This window comes from Grus americana, chromosome 2, assembly GCF_028858705.1.
Source record: "Grus americana isolate bGruAme1 chromosome 2, bGruAme1.mat, whole genome shotgun sequence".
Classification (NCBI taxonomy): domain Eukaryota; kingdom Metazoa; phylum Chordata; class Aves; order Gruiformes; family Gruidae; genus Grus; species Grus americana.
Genome location: NC_072853.1, coordinates 121,817,063 through 121,838,246, shown reverse-complemented (window position 1 = coordinate 121,838,246; position 21,184 = coordinate 121,817,063). Strand labels below are relative to the sequence as shown.

Genomic DNA, 21,184 nt, shown 5'->3' with positions numbered 1-21,184 from the left:
TATTTAATTATTTTATTTGAGGGACTGGTAATTTTAACCTACGTGAAGTGTTGTTTGAAATAATTATTCTGATTTCACAGTGACAATGTAGAAGAGGAAAGAAAAAAAGGAGGGGAGGGAAGCTGAAAAGAGAAAAGAGAAATAGTGTTGCCTGGCTCTTGGTTCCGAGTTCATCCTCTTGGCCGTGCTATAGTTTGGAAAAATTCCAAGCCCTGAGAACTGGAAACAGAACAGGTAGGTTGAAACATTAGGAATGCCTAGCAACTCCTTCGTCTTTTAACCTCATCCTTACACTCCAAAAGAGAAAAATATCACAGAGAAAAAGGAACTGAATTATGATTTGATTAAATAGAATGTAAACAGTAATTTGAAAACAAAGGGCAATGCAATTTGTTGCATAGTCACACAACATTCTTCTTGGATTTGAAATTCACCGGCAGCAGTTCCACCCCTTTTGAAAGTACAGCCCGACGTCAGGGCTGTTCAGCCTGAACAGCTACTGGAGCTCCGAAGCCTTTTTTCATCCTCTGCCAGGATGGAAGTGATATGGCTTCCCAACCCGTCTAGGATCCTGTGTTTTTCTATTCATATTATCCTCATTCTGCTTCAGCAGACTACTGCAGAAAGAGAACTGAAGTTTGTGGTTGTAGTAAGTAGATTTGTTTTCTGTTTTGTTGCGGGGAATACAGGGAATTTGATATGGCTGTCGAATCAAACAATGTGTGCAGTTGCTTTTTCTTTTTTTAGACTTAGAAATAATTACTGCTGCCCTTTTGGTTACTGAGTTTAAAGACTTTACTTCAAGAAGATAAAAAGGAATTTTCATCTCCTAACCCCCAGTTATTATTGCAAGATAACTGAACAACTTAGCTTTATGGTAGACGCATAGTGCACAAGAGTTAAGAGATCTGAGGTCTAGTTTACCCGTGCTTGCTTAATTTAGCTGACACTGTTGCATAGTCTGAGAGCTGGTGATTATGGCCTACCTTCTCTGCGCTTGAAAGCTGAAACTTATGATGTTACAGAAGTTACCACATAAACAAAAGTATTTTCCATTTCAGAATAACTGAATTGGCACAGCAGCATACTGAGAAACAGAAATGGGCATTTTTAGAGATTTGAGATAAATGTTGCATTAACTACAGTTGGGTTGAAAATAGACTGTAATTGGGTTTTGGCTGGGCCATTTCTTATTGTAAAGTAACTAGACACTATTTCAATGTCACTTTCCCCAGTAGCTCAGGTAAAAGAGAAATTAATTCGATGAAATAATTTGGCTCATGAAGGTTGCATCATAGTCCTTTTCATTCTAATTTCTTTGTTTAATAAGAGGTATACTGAGAAAGAAGAGTTAGTCTAAAGGGATCTTTTCAATATAAAGTTGCGGGGCTCGGAATTCACATTTAAAAATAGGAATTTCAAGATCTTGTTCCACCTTTCTTTATTTGAGACGTTATGTGCACATACAGATAAGAAACAGAAGTACTGTGTCCAAAACATATCATCTAGCTCTAGATAAAGCATTTCATATGTAGCGCTCTGTTGGCTGCAGTAGAGATGTGCCACTTGGAGAGAGGGCAGAGTGCACAGGAAAAACCAGTTCCTATTCCTGCCGAGGCTTATTGCTCTACCAGACACTACACACGGCAAGGATTCAACACTAATTCCAATAGCGTTCTGTGTATAGCAATATACTTAGACGTTGTTTCAATGATAAGAGGGAGAACTGGACACACAGATGAAATCAGGCAGTCAGAAAGCCTTGGAGAATTAACTCTTTGAAGGGAAGGAGACTTTTATTGAATTGCAGTTGTTATTGTCTTCTAACAAGCAATGGTTTTGCAGAAAGAGTTACAGGAAATGCTCACCATTATGGAGACAGAGGCTTCCTATCCAAAATCAACTGCTTAGCACAGCTATGCAGCCACCTTCCCCACCTACAAAAAAAAATTTATAGGGTAGCTTATCACAATTCTTATTAAAATAATAAGTAAATTTCATTTAAACTTTCTTTTATCCCTGATACTTTTCCTCAGACTGACCAATCTGCCTAAAAAGTTACAATAGGTTTAATCTTATCATCAACATACATCGCTTTTCTCAAGGCATGGTTTCTGTGTGTTCGATTGAATTTTTCCTTCTGAACTCACTGATTAACTTTTCATGGGAATAGAATTGCTAGCATAAATATATAGGATAGGAATTGGCCCCAAAACATTTCACTGATATAATGAGACATAATGAGGGTATGGCTACAGTCAAGGTAAGTCTAAAAGGCATCTTTCTGAGAGAATTCAACAGCCATTTTCCAGCTGTACTCTGTAAGTTGCTATGTTTTCACCTGAGAGTATTACTGCATTGTGAAAAAGTGTCATAATGACTTTTTTAAAGTTTCTTAGCAGAATTGCACAATATAAAATACATCTGCAGGGAAGAAAAAACAGACGAATGTTCCCTTTGGCTCACTTCTAGAATTGTGCTATGTTCTGGGAAGACGTCTTGCTCTCTCCTCACAATTTCCATCTTTGTGCTGATTCGGTGCATTTTGATTATTGGTCACAAGTCCTTTGGGCTGAAAAGCTCTAATTCAAGCCAATTTGTCAAAATGCTATTTTAATTTTCTTTCTCACATGTAAACATTAGCCTTCAACATAGTTCTTGTGCACTGAATTTAAACTAGACATAAGAAAAGAAAATAGGAAATAGGCAGGACCATTGGGTACCCAAGCTAGAAACAAAATACTGATTTATTGCCTCTGTATATAAAGAAGTTCTACCTGTAACTTCTGCCTCCACACAGGCACTCATTTCACCTGTCATACATACAAAGAGGTGTGGTTTCTGAGGTACTGTGATTTCATCACTGCTTTCTTCTTGTAACTCAGGATAGGAAGTGTTGACTGAGCATGTTATCTATTTGTCTAATCAACCCAAGCCATTTGAAACCTTGACTAAACATGCTCAGTATTTCTGCAGCTATGGTTTCCCTGAACTGGCAGCATGACTGGTTCCATTTCTCTCTTGTTTCTTCATTCCTATTGCTGGCTTCAGAATAAGAAATCTTTTTGTTTGAAGTTAGGTCTGTCAATAAAAATGTCTGTAAGAGGCTCACTATGACTCAGAGACAGATAATTCTCTGTAATTCATGGCATTTCTGAATGAAGGTGTTATATACACTACACATGCCATATTATCAGTTCATCCTCTCTTCCGCACCAGTTTTTCTCCAATATGATTTTTCACGTGACAACAATGGAAGCAAATGTTGGCCGAAGTCTGAGTCCTGTGGCCATTTTGATCTGAAGTGGTCATCTTCACAAAGTTCCAAAGGGTGAATGGGAGAACTCAGACACCAAATCAGGTTCAAGCTGTATTAGAGTTGCAGGAGAGGGTATCCTATCCCTCTATTGCTTTTGAGAACTGACTGAGGTGAAGCACTTTGGATAGAAGTGTTGAAATGAATATATCAAACAGGTGTGCTTTGCTCTTTTTGTGTGCATCCTTCTTGCCCTCTCTGCCTTCTTCATTTCTAGAGTCTTTTCACCTTTTACAATGTGTCCTTGCTCCTTTTCACTCATCCTGCCATGTTCTATGTCTTCTGAAAGGTCAGGAAGCCAATCTGTAGGCCAGGAGTAATAAATGCTGCAGCACACATATTTTTAAATTAATTTGAAGGATCAAGTCCTTTTTAACAAAATCCAGATGATGAGTGTTGAGAAATACATGTTGATGAGCAAGGAAAGCTTTGTAGGAATACATTTTCTTTCCCTGACAGTATCAGGTCTTCTAATGAAAAAGACAAATTTTCAAATAGACAAGCTCTTCTTAGAGTTTTAAATCTAAAAAAACCCCAAAACCACCCCCTTAAAATGTAGTTGACTATGACTGAACATTTAGGTTAAGTGGTTGTTTATAAGGTCATTGTTTCATTTCCAACTGCAAATGAAGCAAGGTCATTTTCAGAAGTAGCAAGCAAGGAGGTTTGAGAACAAACAAAAATCAATTGGCTGAGAAGCTTAGTCCTTCAATTCCTAAAACCAGGATTCTGCTCTTAAAAGTATTGGTTTCTTCCTTGCTACTTCCAACTTAGGGTTAATATCGTATTTATATGTCACTGTGCAATGAAGATGCAGAAATACAAACATGGAACTGAACTTTTTTCTATTTTCTGTGGACTTAAAGAAGCTGTGCTGCTTTTTAGAAGAGAACACCTTCCATTGCTTCCATTTCTTAAGGTTACAAAGAGAGAAAATGTTTTTCTTTACATCTCCTGCTCCCATATATATTTTAATATCCTTTGATCTTGATCTCTTTGCCCTCTCATCTTTGTTCAGGTAAAATGCTACTCTATTCTGGCTTATTGAAAGTTTTTAGGGGTTGACTGTTGTGACAGTGAAATACACACTGAGGGTTATGTTGCACATTAATGATAAAGCATCATAAACCAGTATTTAAAATCTAACATATTTTCAGTAATTTTTCACTAATAAAAAGGACATATTTATTGGCCAAGTGTTGATCCATTGCTACATATTGCCTAAAAAATAGTCATTTAATCATGTAGTCAGTTTGAGCAACCGTCAGTTACTCATAAAAAAGCTTTGTTGTGATGCTGGATAATTTAACAAGAAAGTATGCAGCTACATTGTAATTGGGAATTTAACCTTCATTCTTTACAGAAGCATCAGCTTGTCCAGAAAAGCTAATGAATCCCACCTGACACCTGTGTATGTCAGCATGTCAAAACACCAAGGAAATAAGCAGTGACACAAAAGTCCTCCTCACTCATTTTTCTTGCATGCAACTGAATCAATCATCAGACAATGTAGCTCTTTTCTTATTCTCCTGTTCACTAGAGGTGCACTGAGAAATTATTATACAGAGCCAACTGAGATTCCAGATTATTCAAAAAGACATGTACAAAATTAAAAATTGCACAGAGAAGAAAAAAATTAAAATATTTAAGAAAGATTTTATGAACTGTTTTGCTGTATTTGAACTAAAAAATCAAAGGTGGGTTTTTTCCTTGAAACTGTGCAATTTCATGTTGATCAACGTGCTGATGATGATGGTGAAAAAACCTCCTTGATTTGCTGAAAAATATTCATTTGAGATTGGCCACATCTTCAGTGACATTCAACTAACAAAGCAAAAAAAAAAAAAAAAAGCAGTTTTCTACATGGTTCTAATGGTAACATCTACTCTAGCAAACCTTGCTGTCTATTGTAGAAAATGAACAGAGGGAGAAATCCAATTATAGTTGCCTTTAAAGGACCGTATTTTCTGTCTCTGAAGTAACCTGCTCTAGGCCAGCTTTGTGCACATTAGTACAGAAGGCTGATGAAAAGGGTGTGTGTTGTAATTAAAACATTAAGCCACACTGCTTGTGTTTACTTTGAAAAATACAAACATAACACACCTCCCAGTGGGAGTGGCAAACTAACTAGCGTGCACAAACCTCTCTGATGTTTGGGCAAGAATGATGTGGCTTAATGAGGCAATGGAGAGTATTAATTACAATCAAGCTATATACCAGTGAGGTATTATGGAATAAATATCATTTTATGAACAAATACACCATGCTTCCACATTGTCATTTCATTCTGCAAAGTCAGGAATGAGGTTGGTTACATGAACATTGATACAAGATTGTCTGGAGCCCTGTGAATTTGTATTCCAGCATTTCCTTTCATGTGAAACTTCTGTGGACTTCATTTTTCTAAGCCCACACATGACATACTTAGGGAGGGTAAATCAGAGTTTCTCAGAACTATTTAACCTAGGGTTGGCACTTTCTTTGTATGCTGGAATAAAAATACAAAAAGGCTTATTTAAGGTTCCTGATGTAAAGATTATATGATTGAACATATCACACTAATATCAACCATGCTGGAGTGTCCAGATAGGAAAGCAACCAAAGTCTTTGCTCTCACTGAATTTATCAGAAAAAAAATCCTACAGGCTTTCAAAAATATTTTCATACATGTATGTAAAAGTATTAATAAATATTAAGTAAGCTAACAATGTAAATGTTTATACTTTTTCATCTTTATATTTTAGGATGACTGAGAAATCAAACATAAGATCCATGTGTACATGGACTTACTTTGAAAGATACTCCTATGAAAAAAGCAGTTACCAAAAGTTTCAAGTGTCTATGCTAAAGTAATTAAATACTCATATAAGCACATCAGTAACTGCTTTAATATTCAGAGGTGCTGAGCATCCAAAATTCAGTCAAATTTCTTGTCTAGGTGCCTAGCTATGGATGTAACCTCAGCATTACCATCTTGGCTGATTAATTTTATGTTCTAGGAGGAAGAATCATCGGGATCATGCCCACTAAATTCCTATATAATTATACCTATTTTTGTCTGTAAAGAATGTATTACAATCCTACCTGACTAGGTTTCTGCAGACTCTCCAATATTTCCATTTGAAAAATGGCACTGGAAGTATAATGTATGCTTGAGTTCTAGCAAGGTAAGAAAGGAATGTTAACAGTAACTAACTTGATTTTTTTTATTGGTAATATTGTTAGGTTTTCCGACATGGTGACCGAACACCAATTGTAAACTTTCCAACTGATCTACACAAAGAAAGTGAGTGGCCCCAAGGATTTGGACAACTTACCAAGGTATGTTGACCTTCTTAGAAGCACTTATATAGGCTACTAAAATAGGAAGTGGGCAGATTTTTTTACGTGTGTCTCGGAAACGTTAGCAAATCCCAAGTACTGGCAGTTGGTATTAGCAATACTCCGTAATTCATAAACATTTTTGCAACATTATTCATCTAACTACTGTTAAATTGAAATCATGTTCATCATAGGTTTATAACTACCTTCCTAAAAGCAACAACTTCCTGATAGTGTGTCTGCATACAAATAAATGGCAAGTTTAAACATCAGCTATACTCTTAACACTGATGAAGTTCTAATGACCACTAGCACTCAGCCTTGTGACAGGGTAAAAGAATGACACCTGCCTGCCAGGTCAAGTGGTGAGTCCACATCTTATCATTTGACTGGCAACCACCTACTCAGAAAACAAGAGAAGTCTTGCAGGAGAAGGTTTTCTCTGGGGACAATGTGTCTTCTAATAAGGCTGCTTTTAGCCCAGAGTTTCACTAGGACGTACTGAACCAACTTCTTGCTCTGGTATTTCAACATCAAGCATTAGCTCTTTATCTGTATTTGACATTTGAAATTCTGGAGCAAAGAGAGGCCAATGCATTCCCTAATAATACTTCACCATGATGCAGAAGCATGGATCAGAGACAAATCAGCATTTAGTGTTTGAAGTAAGGATTGAAAGATCTGTAAAATTGAGACACACAGGCAACTCATTACTATCCTTGGATACATAGCTTATGTTCTAGGAAGAAAAAAATTTCTGCTTTGGCACAGATTTTTTTGGAGAGCTTTTTGCTATTTTATAATCTTTTTAGCCACAGTAGTAAGAATGTACTTCTCTGACAGCTAAAAGTTAAAAAAGTTCAGCTCACAGCTTTGGAAATGAATAACAGAAAAGACAGGGTTCAGTCTAAGGCAACTGCAGGTGCACCAAAGCAAAGATGGAAGAATGTTACTTAAGACGTGAAATGCAAGCCACGAATTTATCAGGTTGATCAAATAGCAAAGCAATTACAATAATAAATACTGGGTTATCAATCATCCTTTCTCAGCTGTCACTTTATGACATACGCTTTACAATGGTGATCATTAATAACTCCAGGACCATCTAAAGAGCTACAGCACTGTGGAAACAGTATTTGTATAGAACCAGGTGCATTGTCTTTCCTGTAGCAGATGTTGGAGTCCTAGCATTTCAGAATGTATCATTTTTTCATGGATATAAACGAGTATTTCTATTAAAAATTCTAGATCACCTACAACACATACAATACATTATAGAAACGGTTAATGACCACTTCAAAACTGATTGCTGAAGACAAACAAGATAATAGAAAAGAAACTTCTACATTAAGATTCTCCAATCACCTTAATCTAATGGTCATCTGTATGCTTGCCTCACAGACTGGAATGCAGCAGCTATTCGAACTCGGACAGTACACCAGGAAAAGATATTCCAACTTTTTGAACAGCACATACAACAGGCAAGAGGTATGTAGCAGAACTGTCTGGAGGACATTTGTCTGGCGTAGCAGAACTATGGACTTGTACTAGATAAAAGCACATCATCATATTAATCTCATTAATGGAAAAATTAAGGTAATAGAAGAACATTTTTGAAAGTCAGGCTTTTATGTCGAGGTAAAAACATAGACTGAAGTCTAACTTTCAGCTCCTACATTCACTTTGAGTCTTCCATTGCCCAGGTTTCCAGGACTGACCAGCTCCACACCACTGAATGAACTGGGAATTTATACATTGTGAGCTAATGTTGTTCTACCCTGCTGAAAGGTGAATGCATATCCAGCCATGTGATGTGCCATGCTCACATACTCCATCTTGTAAAAGAGAGGTCTAACAGTTGTTTGGATGTCCTTGTCATATGGTAGAGATCTATTGCGGTGAAGATACCACTACCATTTTGGTCAATACGTGAGGGATGCATTGATGGGAAGGCTTGAAAGACTATAGCTTTGCCATGCTTCCAAGAGAGGTTTACAGTTTTAAGTGCCTTCATTCCTGAGGTATAGCAGATGGATCATATCCACGTTCCTCTGAATCTCAGAAGATGGAGAGTTTCCTTCTTTTAAATCATGCTTTCTTATTCTTCTTAGTTCAGCCTGAAGGTTAGATTCCAAATTGAAAGATGCTTTGGCAATTCCATTTATGCAAATGAAGTAGGGCCCTAGAAAGCTGAGTTATGGTTTCACTGTTTTGACTTTATGCAAAAACATAAAACTGAAAACAAGAAGTCAGGAATGATGAGTTGGATAAAATTTATTATTTTTATTGTTTCCATTTTCTTTTTAACTCTTTGCCATTTTATCTTCAGTTTTATATCCAAAGTACAGATTATGATCGCACCATTATGAGTGCCCAGTCATACCTTTCTGGCCTCTTTCCACCAACTAGCAGCCAAATTTGGAACCCAGAGATTCTCTGGCAACCCATCCCAGTTCATGTTTTTCAAAAATCAACAGATCGGGTGAGTACTGGCTGGACACTTCCTATAATGCCTTAAACTTTCCCAGAGGGAAACAAGAGAAAAAAGGCGGGGGGAGGGGGGAAGCTAAAAAATATTTTCTATTCTCTTTGAGTTCAATCTAATAGAAAACATCAACTGCAGCTACTGGCTGACAAGCATGTCATAGGTCAACTGTAATAGCTGCATGAAAATCCTCCTTCTATAGTTACAGAATACCTGAATTATCATCCACACTACCATTTTCTTCAAGGTACAGCTCTAACATTTCTCCTGGCAAGGACACTTTTGCGTATTGTAGGGAAGTTGCCCTAAACCTTTAGAGAGAACAAGTACTTTTCCAAGCACCCATCACTTAGACTTCCCCTCCTTGGCAAGTTTGTTCCATAGTTTATTCAAGGAATGGAATTTTCACCAGTCACTGTAATGACCTCTCAATTATTACTTTCCTATTCTTGTAGCACTTAGGTACCCTAATTACAGACAAGGGCCCTTTCATGCTCAGTGCTATACAAACGTTTAATGAAACCCTAGCACTTGCCTTGCAGTTTGTAATAAGAGCAGACCTACCTGAATGCTAGGTCTTGTAGAAGTTTTGCTATATGCAGCTCTCCCTGACTGACTCAGGTTTAGATCTTAATTTCACTGGTTCCTGTGACAAGGACTGTGTAAGGAGCAGTGTGTTGAATAAGAACAAAAAGTTATAGAGTCCAATGACAGAAAGGCTAATTTTCTTCTGCCTTTGAGAACAGAAGTTGACTTTAAAGGAAATGTGTGCAAAAACTCTATTAAATAACTGCCTGTCCAATCACCAACATCAGAGGATGGACCCTGTCATTAGGGGGTGGCCACACCTGCCTCCCACGGGCATTCCTCCATTCTTGGAGGCCATGCTTGAAAGCATGTACAGAGAGAAAGGGTTTCCACAAACTGGATTACACACTATGTGATTCAGCTTAAAGCTTGACTATGTCCCTAAACAAAAAAGAATGTCACTGTTACTTAAACGTGGAACACTAAGGGAAGTTCTTTCACCAGAAGACATGAAAAAGCATCAAAGGGGTCAGAGCTTTGGCCAAATAAAAGCTCAAAGCCCTTAGGGGAATCACAGTGCAGTGCAATGGCCTATTTGGAGAAGGCAAGCTCATTTGTAGGAATCTCTAGTACCTCATCACTTCTGCATCTGCTTCAGGAGCGGGTATTGATGTTTCACTGAAACACATCTCTGCGGCAACTCAAAATTCCTGTTAAATATGCAAACCATCTGGAAAAAACATTGTTCCCTTGTTAAACCAAGCAGATGTTTGAGCCCTAAACAACACAAAGTGGGAAATTGAGGCCAAGTACAATCCTGTATAAAAAACCTAATCACGGTTTACTTTTCAGCCACTGAGATCTATCAAGACCTGACAGGCAACAGTACTGAGTACTGCTTAATGAGGCCAAAGGGAGTGGCTTAATTAATAACACCTAGAGGGGGATAATTAAGTCATACAGCAAGAGAAACATTTGTTAATGTGTAATTAAACAACATTCCCCAGCTTCATATTGCAGTTTTGAGCCTTCATCCTTCAGTGTGCTGCTGTTACAGAAAAAAAAATGCACCCTTGGAAATCTGTCCAAGTGAAAGTGTGCTAGTGTCAGTTGGTGGCTGCTGCAAGCTTCATCTTGATAAATCAAAGAGAAAAGAGAAGCAATGGAAGTGCAGTCTGCTAATGTTCAGCCCAAGACAGAGTAGACCTCCTTACACATACATAGTCCACAGATACTGAATGGAGTCTTCCTAGGAGCATCTACACAGAGGTTTCTCCACTGTATATTAAATCAGTTCCTTGACACGATTTGTATGGTTACAGGATAATACTAGTGCTGGGTCAAAAATACCCTAGTGATGTGACATAAAGTGCTGAATGAGCTCAAGCTTATTTTGCTCATCATACCTTTTTACTGACACTTTATGCTGGATCAGGTATCATCTGTCCTTCTGCCATTGGCATAAAGCGTATTTGCCAGAGCACAGAGTTTGATGGACTCATATATTACACATGGTTCAGCTCAAATATGTGCTATCAGATGACCTCATTATGCATACACTTGGAGTTATTAAAAGAACCATATCCCTAAACAAGAACAGAGCCATTAGGGTCATAGCTGTTTGATATTTCAGGAGCACAATTTATTTGTCACACTTGTTTTGAGTTCTGTCCATTAAGTGGTACTTAAAATGTTTACCATAATATGCTGCTTACCTCCAAAGAGATGAGAGCAGGATGTGTAGATGGAGAAGCAATTCAGATTCCAGTACCAGGTGGACTGAAGTTGCATCTGGAGGGATTCAGAAATTAAGAGGGAAATGGTAGCTTTTTAAAATTCCTGATCATGGATCCTGATCCGTTTCCCAAAGAAATGTCCCTGAATCAGTTAAACTTAGGGAAATCAAGCTTTCATAGCCAAAGTAGCCACTGAAAAAATCAATTTACCACAGTCCATTTCTTATGTTAACTGAATTAATGAACAAGATATCCAAACAAACCATTATGGAGTAGCTGTAGTACGGCCATGAATCTGTCTACCAAATATTAAATCAGCAATTGCAGCAACAGAAAAACTAGAGGTGTGTTGATTAATTCTAGAACTATTCTAAGTTTTACTTCTCTTGTTTCAGAGGCTGCATTTCCCTCTGCCTGACTGTCCCCGTTTTGATGAACTTCAGAATGAAACACAAACATCTAATGAATTTCAAAACAGAATACAACCATACATGGTAAGATAAAATAAAAAGAAAACGAATTCTAGGAAGGAAAGTAATTAAGATGTAGGAGATATGGAACTGCATTGTTTCGTTTTGCTAAAATGCAAAAATAAATAAATGCAAAAAAGAATAAACCCTGAGGATGCTCTTAAAATCAGAAATTCAGGCCAATACAGTCAAAAAGTATGTTTGATATGCTTATGCATTCCTCATACTTTTCTATACTAATCTTTTAAAATGTGGATTTAACATTAATTTTCTGAGACTATTTAGAGCTGCATATAATTAAAGTTCAATGATCCGAGGGGAGAAGAAATTTCTGGATGCAGCAATTTCCAGTTTTACAGAATAGCATAAAACCGATTCTAAAAGATCTGGTAAATCTGAAACTTGGGAAGGTTTATCCCTTCCCACTGTGACTTTCTAAAGTTGACACTGCAAGAGAGAACTAAAGCAAGCCCAACCAGGCAACCGCTCTGCCTTATGTAAATTTCTCTGAGATGCATTTTGGATCCATCAGAAGAAATGCTTCCATTTTGCCCCTGACACAAGTCTTCACAATCAGGGATTCAAATTTCCCATTCCAGTGCTGCAGTAGGATGTTGGTACATTGATCGTATACCTGCCTCAAGCAACCATGTTCTTCTGGATAATAATTCCTCTAGTTAGTCAATATTGCTGCTCTGCTGTTTGCCTACCATGCAGTTTGTAATAGCACTGCTGCACAAATAAAGCAGGGGTCTTGTGTTCCTCATACCCTGACTGCACCTGCGCACATGCTCTCAAAGTCACTTCAGGCTTAGTGCTTGTGCTAAACCCAATATTATCCTTTTTTGGTTTATTTCTAACTTTCTGCTAGCTCAGCTACTCTGGGCAGCCTCACTCACCTGCCAGGGAAGTGAATTATGACTTCATAGATATACTCTCAGCTACTAGTATGAAATAGCTAAGATGGGAATAAGGGATATTAAGGAGTCCATTTATTCTCCTGCGGTAGCACATAGCAAGAATCCCTATGAGAATTGTTGTAGAACTATTACTTAGATATTCAGCTCCCCTTCACTTGCAGAAGGAAAACATAGCTTGCTTTGCAATTTCTTTTTGCCTCATCCTGAATATTTGCCTCAGCTCTCTTTAATTTTCTATTTTCTCCTCACCTTTTTTCTCATGTTCCTTTTCCCTTAGTGCCTTCCTCTCCCTTATACCTGAAGGCTCGAGATGACCGAGGTAGCTTCCTGGAGCAGTCAGAAGAGGGAGAGGAGAGTGTAGCAGACACAGCGCCAGACTTATCCATAGCAGGACTGAGAAAAAGCAGTGTCTGAAATAGGGATCAATATCTTGAAATGGTTACAAAATGAAATCTGCAACCAAAATCTTACACTACAAGGGTTTCATCTGTGTAAAATTAAAGACTACTATGTTGCCAGGTTGGGTGCTAATGAATCTGTATGCACATACGTTCCACATGTATTGAGTATTTGTGCTCTATTCTTCACTTTTTTTCCACCAGGATTTTTTACAAACAATGGCAGTTAACACAGGACTTGAACTAAATCATCTTAAAATACTGGACAACTTCCAGCTCTGGAATACATATGATACTCTACACTGTGAGGTAATAATAAGACAATAGGGGTCGGGGAAGAAAATAACTCCGAAGTTGGGTTTCAATTAAACAATGACAATGTGGTTTCACAGGAATGAGTTGCCTTTTCTCCTGAATTTTTGTTTTTAAATATTTTTTTGTTTTAATCTAAGTTCTAATTTTGTGCATTGGTTAAAGATAACCCAAAAACATGATTTACAGCTTGGGAAACTCTTATTTCCCTTTGATGTTTTATCCTAAAGCACTGGTACCGAAATCCATTCCTTTTATTCTCTCATTTTCCTTCCCAATATGCTGATACAGAATTATTTGAATATGCTGCCTAGGATATATTTATGATTTTTAACAGGAAAATGAAATTAGTTGCTTTAACCTATCAACAGGTAAACATCAAAATACTTAGATGTTGAAAATGAGAGATAAAATTACGATCTATCAGTTAGAAAATTAGGAGATGATGATTGCTCCCAGTGAATAAAATCAGACTGGCCTCAAGCATGGGATGATTCCATTTGGCCCTATTCATTATCAGCAGCACATGAAGGCTGTTGAACATATCCTCCACACACGGAGGCACTTAGACACTGTAAGACACTGTCACTCTTACATGACCAGAGAGTGACACTTGTCTGGACATGGCCAGTGATGGAACTGGTATCTGGGCAACTCTATGGAAAAGACAGGAAAAGTTGGAGCTAGGTTATACCCTGAAGACCCTAAAGGGAAGAGGATAAGACAGATGTCTCCAATCTTTCACACTAGCAAAACCAAAACCATATATCACTATAGCAAGAACACATTATACCTACAAGGGATCCCCTTAACACAGGTGTTTTCCCTCTTTCCATTCATCCTCTTAAGGTTGATCCCCATTCCCACAGAGGGTATTTCAAGGGCACGCTGATGAGTTAAACCACACTGAGCAAAGAATTGCAGTACAGCCTGAGAGAGTCCAAATGTAGTAGTGTGAGGCTGGGCAACAGGATGATGGAAACCAGTAGAAGAAAAAAGTATTATTTTGTTTTCCTTTATCACTAGGATATACACAATTATACTCTTCCTGTATGGGCCACCAAAGATGTAATCAACAAGATGGAAAAACTGGCAGAATTGTCCTTATTATCGCTATTTGGGCTTTATAAAACAGAAGAGAAATCACGACTACAAGGAGGTAAATCAAAATGCATAGCTCTCAGAAAGGAGGACACAATGCTTACAATACTATGCAACATCCTGTCACCTTACTCATGCAAAATTATTGATACTGAACGTTGATTTCTAACTATAGATATGGGATGCCATAGTAAGCATGAAAATATGTGCTGAACACCTGCATTTGCATGGATGAGATATTGAAACAAGGTGTAAACATGAATATTTTTAGTTATCCCATAGTTTTTAAGAGATCAGGATTTTAAGAAAGATTATAGAAATCCAAGGGAAAAAAAATCAAGTCTTCATGAGCATGATCATTACTTGTCTGACATTAGGTTACATTAAGTTTAATTTCTGTTTCTCTGACATTTATTCTAATTGTTTCCTGATCTTTGTTTTTCCCTTCGATATACCGGTTATATATTGTGCCAAAACCTTGGCAACACATTGGTAGATCTCTGAAAGACTGATATAAAGCTGCTCCAAAACAGTCTGATCAGAAGATGAGAGATCCAAGTTATGCCTATACTGCAAGAACTGCGACTACTGCTTAGCTCCAAAATTGAGATGCACAGGCTATGCACATATGACACTACTTCAGGACACAACCCAGGCATTTATCATGTGGTCCCCAGGTGTCCATGAGCAGGAAACACAAACAAGTAAGCATGAATGTCTGCAGACTGGACCGTTTGGGGACAGGCTTTGTAATGCATCTACCCTAGTCTAAACCTAGGTAAAGAATTATTAGCAGCCTCCTCATCTATGCATACATATCACTGGATCAAGCCATAGAGTAATTACAGGCTCAAATCTGCACTAAAGCCCACTAGATGGTAGCTGGCCGTATCATCTGGTCAGGATTTTTTTATAGCGTTCAGGGGCATACCAGCTATGCCCTCTTTCCCTAAAATGACACAAATTGTGCTACAGAGAATTTCTGCTGCCCTTATCCCATTGGCTTTAGAATATCTCTGGACTGGAGAAGGAGTACAAAACAGCTTTGGAAAAAAATGAAGAAAAAATGAAGAATGTGACTTGTTGGAAGTAAACAGTTAAAAATAGTTCTAGAGAGGAAGAGGCTGTCATTATTGCAACACTCCAAACGGACAAAAAAATGGAGAGGAGGTCTCAGCATAACAAAACTGGAAGTGTCATTAGCCCAAATTATCAGGATAGCTCCAGATAATGTCTGTAAATCTTGCCACTTCACTTGACCTGGATGATGAATGATATATTTCACCTCCGTAGTACCTTCTCTCTGGTTATGAAATTGTAGTAAGCTAAAAAATGAGTATGAGGCCTGAGTAGATGTCATCTGTTTGATACTCAAAATCTTTTGCCTTTTTGGTTTCTGTGAAAAGGTTACATCTTCATTTTCATCTTCCTTGTTCCCATATTTTTAAGGTGTCCTTGTGAATATTATTTTAAATAGTATTAAACAAGCTGCCAATTCTTCAAAACAAAGAAAAATGGAGGTCTACTCTGCAGTGAGTATTTTCATCTTTTATAAATCTTGCTATAATTTTAATAATAAAAGACCCTTAAAGGAATAACGAGTATCCCTGTAAGTTAAATGAAAGAATATAATACAGTTCAATTCAGCTAACAAGGGGAACACCAGTCAGTACAAGAACACAGCAGGAGCATGGATCACACCTCAGTTTCAGTCAAACTGTACTCGTAAAGAGATCTATGTATTTTATCACCCGTTTTTTCTGCAACTTTAATGGTGCAGTTTTTATAAATTGCATCTTTCCTTAAGTGCTCCTAACCCAGAGGTGCTGGCCCATAGCAGAACTTAAGCTGCACCTCCAAACCCTTCCTCTGCTTAGAAAGGGATGATACAGCTGTGGATTTTTTTTTTTTTTTTTTTTTTTTAGAGGATGAAGAGGGCCATTTGGGTCAGACCAAGATCCACTTAGCTCATTCATTATCCTGTCTGTAACAATGGCCAACGGCAGGGAAGAATGTAAGAATAATGCCAGCACAGAGCAATGCTTTCCCTGATACAACCTTCCAGCAATCTGTGGCTTAGGGACTTCCTGAGATAGAATCTGTGTCTGTGTGTTTAATAGTACTTGACAGACTTTCTTCCATCCATTTATCCAATCACTTTTTAAATGCATTTATACTTTTGGCATCTGCAACATCCTGTGGCAATGATTTGTGTGTTAAAAGAAAAAAAAAGTACTTCCTTATTTTTTTTGAAACTTAATACTGATTTAGCTTGTTCCTAACATTTCTATTATGAGAAGCAGGGAATAGTCATTCTTTATTCACTTTTCATGGTCACTTATGAATTTACTATTTTCTGTCACACCTCTTCCATCTTTCTAAGAGAGCGTCCTACCCTATTTAATCTTTCCTTGTATAGAAACTGCTCAATACCTTAAATCTTTCTTGCTGCCTTTTCAATGTGTTTTCTAGCCCTACTCTGTTCCTTTTGAAAAGGAAGAAGTGCATCCAGAATTTTCACTATTGCTTTAATGCCTTGGTGCCAAGTATACTCTTATATTTGAAACTGATCAGTCTAAAAAGTTCCAGATGCTGAATTATAATTAAAACGTAGCTGTTGACTATAATATAAATAAGCCTAGCAAATATGTATATAAAGATGGTTGCAAAATTTAGGCATCAAGGTGTTTGGACTTGTTCCTTCAGCTCCTCCTCCTCGGATAGCCCGCAAGAGGAGGGATGATGGGGAGAGGAAGAGACCGCAGGTGGGTGGGTAACTGATTCCATAAAAATAGAAGCCAAACTGAGATTTTATTGTATAAGTCCAAACAGAAGGAACCACAATTTAAGAAGTTCTGGAGTGTGTGTGGAGGTGAGGAGAATAGTCTTTGTACGCAAGTATTTGTCTGGTATACTATCTAAAAAAAAGTATTTGTATCTTTACTTGAAATGTCATAGTACTATCTTATTCTGCCTTAATCTGACCTTGGAACCAAAAACATTCCTGAAGGAAGGAGTAGCAAAATGCACTGAAAAACTAGATTTATTTCTCAGATCACATCTTGCTTTCCCCCAGTGTCTCTGACTCCAAAATATTGCCAGATGATGTAAGACACATACTGCAGTAACTCTTTGGAAATGCCCCCTGCTGTCTGTGGTAATTCGTTAACACGTTTTTCCCAATGGTGAATATACTGAAAGTATTTTTATGGTCAAATTTACACAGGTTTTGTTTTATCTTGATTTCCACTCCCTCTCTACTCTTGTCTCATTACTCTGGATAAATGGTAGTTGACTTAACTGACTTTCAAGGATGGATTTTTCTTTTTTTCCCAATAGCATGACACCACAGTTGGGGCCCTCCAGATTGCCCTCAATATTTTCAATGGAAAACTGCCACCATATGCTGCTTGCCAGTTCTTTGAACTCTATGAAGAAAGCAGTGGGCAAGTATCTTCTTATCTATGCAAGAACAAGGAGTGTTTGGAATTTGGTTCCCCCTTGCCCCAAATAATTTTCCCCTCAAATACTGTGAGGAGATACAAACTTCTTTTAAACTGATACTTCACTGAGCAGTCCACAGGCAAAAGTTAAAATCAGGAAAAATTATGTTTGCTGGATGTTCATGTATCTGTGTGCTTTGAAAGCTGGGAAGAAGATGAAAACAGGCCTTACCAGCAGAAAGTAAACAGTAAAATAAATTTTCCTGCTTCTCCAAATGATAGCAACAGCATTTCCAAGACATCTCAGGTAAACCAGTTGGCTTAGAATAGCCTGGTGCTGTTGCCATTCAAGGAGCCTTCAGAAGGCCCTTTTGAGCTGACTGATGATCTGTGCAGTAATGTAACCAGCTTTGGTAAATTGGGCTTTGCAGATGTCTTTCACAAAGCCTCCATTCTTGAAGAATAGGTTCTAAAGTAGGATGTTAGAGCCTAGTTCCAACATTCTGTCTCTAAACAGGAAACTTGAAATTTAAGAACCTTTTTTAAAAAATCTTTTCAATGTTGTTAATCAGGCGATATAGCATTGAAATGCATTATCGTAATGACTCTTCAAAGGATCCTTACCTACTCACTCTGCCAGGATGCACCTCTTCTTGTCCACTTGAGAAGTTTGCTGAACTAGTTTCTCCTGTGATTACAGAAAATTGGGCAAAAGAATGTGGGAAGAAAGACAAAACAAAAGGTAGTGTAACAGTTCTGTATTTTCCACATAAGACATGGGAGGCAGAAATTGTATCAATGGCTCCAAACTTTGTACCTTTCACCCAACAGAAACATTGTGTGGACCAGCTTTACTATGGACAGGGAAAGCTGACAGAAATTAAATTTCTCTGAAAATGTTAAGAGTAGACTTGCCCACCAGTGTGAAGGCTATTATTAGCATATTCACATATGGAGCTATCTACAGGCCATGGCCAAAACTAGAGCTCTGCTTGTTGGAAATGTCGGACAGAAATATGGGCGTGGGTGCTATGCAAGGAGTCCTGTGTACGTTGGGTGATCAGACCTTCTGTGGATGCAAAGCAAAAATGGCTTGCACATGCACAGTGAGATTGATGCATCTGTGTTTCTGGCACATGTACTATGTATCAAGGATATTTTAACCTCCACTGTACCCACAGAGTGCAGCTGATCCATGCAGATAGAGCAGCTATTTGCCTCGGACTACCAGTAGCTGACAGCTGATAACCTCTTCCTGCCCAAATATTACTTCCAGGAGGGAAGTGAAGGGCAAGGCAACACATGCTACTTTCCAATAGTATTTCCCTCTTTCTGCATATATTCAGTATTTTGCTGATCCCTGATGAAACTCCTAGTTTGTATTAACTACACATGGGTCTCTTGCCCTGTGAAAACCTAGGAGTAAGATTTACCCATGCACAGGAAACTATCTATGCATTTCCAGGATTGAAGTATACATTTTCATACTTATGTTGCATCCAGTAAATGCAGGCCATGTGATCTTGCCAGCAATATGAACAAAATGTAACTATACTGCCATTGTACATTTCTAATTAGACTGTTATTTTTGTATCCAAAGTTACATACATTTATGTCTTTCATTAACACCATTTTCCTTTATTGTTTGTCCTTCACAGATATTTTTATTGGATTTGATGTTGCTGTTGGCATTTTGTTCATTTTCGACCTTGTACTGCTCTACCTCCTTTATCATTATGGACGCTGTAGGCGCAGAAACAATTACCAAGACATTTAAAGGGGAGGTAAAGAAACGAAAGAGCAGCAAGCAATCCTTTAAGTTGCTTATATCCATCAGTCTGCTCTGGCCAAATTAATCTCCAAAGCATATTCAGACTTGAAGAGCTGAGGTATCTGCAGCCTAGCTCCTAAAAGACTAAACATCTGCAGTGAGAAATACTGTAGAAATGTTATTGTTAAGAATTCACTTTTGTAAGAAGATGGAATTACCCCATTTTCTATCTTTAGGTTTTCCACAACTATTAATCACTCTTAAGTCAACCAGCGGGGTGAAGGGATGCTATTGCCTACGCTTTTTTTAATATATATATATATATTTCCTATTACCATTTAGACCTCTGCTTCTCTCGTACCCTGTTCAATGAGTCTTTCTTGAAAATCACAGTCTGTAATATTTTCCTTACTTCTTATAAATGACTATTTTGCTGATGCACAGGCAAATGTTTTCTGTGCGCAGAAGCTGCAATTACTGTGTGAAAAAGATTCATACCAGCACTTGGGCATACTGTTTCTGCATTTATTCATGCAAAGTTTTGACCTTTGCCTGCAGCCTGCTTTTCGAAGGAGTTATGCTACTATAGCTCTCACTGAAAGAGTAGAAACTAGGGGGAACTCTGTTGCATATCCAGGCATCAAGCAAGAAGCTTAGTGTGACAGGATCTTGGTCAGTGTCTGCAACTTCAGTAATATGGATAAGTAAATACATTAAAATCTACTTTCTGTTGCTATATGCTTTCCTATTTTTCCAAGCTCCCAGTTATGAACGATCCTTTGCCCTGCATCTTTTTTACAATGCATTTGTTCTATGTCCTGCTCCAGGTCCCTTCTATAACCTTTTTTTTTTTGAGCTACTCTTAAAATAATTCCTCAAGCTATCACTCTATTCATCACCTTTCACTTTCATTTACAATAACTCCTTTAGCTCCTTTCTCTGTTCAAAATCCCTTATGTTAGCAAGACTTGCACTGAAATTAAGAAAACAATGATTCTGCTTTTTGTATGTTGACCTCTTCTGTGCAGTATGTTTTGTTTAGATTGTAAGCTCCTAAGGGCAGGGAATATGTTTCCATAATTGCTCTCTAGTATCATAAACTAGCATCATAAGCACTAATATTGCTGTGTAAAATACTGCTTATCATCATAGGTTTCAAGGGCTGAATCAAAATTTTTTTATCCTGTAGTCCTGCAGAGGATACTGTGAATTACATTACCATGGAGAAGCCTTTTTAAAAATCAAGACAACTATACAGACAGGTGTCAACAGCAGGTTCAGCCCAACAGATATAATAAGCAATCATATGCTCAAGCTATTGAGTCCTGTAGAGGTGCAGAAGCCCAAAGAAAGCTGAGAGATGGAGTTACTTAGATCACGCGT

At 37.8% G+C, this 21,184-nt stretch overlaps 2 protein-coding genes across 2 annotated transcripts in view; one reads left to right on the top strand and one right to left on the bottom strand.

Moving 5' to 3' along the window:
• The window catches only part of CPNE4 (copine 4), a 364,382-nt gene that overhangs the window by 331,655 nt on the left and 11,543 nt on the right, over window positions 1–21,184 (bottom strand). The gene's annotated exons all lie outside the window — the stretch shown is intronic.
• Window positions 536–19,807, top strand: LOC129203008 (prostatic acid phosphatase-like). The gene is made up of 11 exons (XM_054816832.1): window positions 536–649; window positions 6,542–6,637; window positions 8,039–8,125; window positions 8,967–9,119; window positions 11,782–11,880; window positions 13,379–13,483; window positions 14,513–14,645; window positions 16,037–16,119; window positions 17,927–18,033; window positions 18,603–18,772; window positions 19,689–19,807. The coding sequence occupies exons 1-11, from the start codon at window positions 536–538 to the stop codon at window positions 19,805–19,807; spliced, it is 1,266 nt and encodes a 421-aa protein (XP_054672807.1).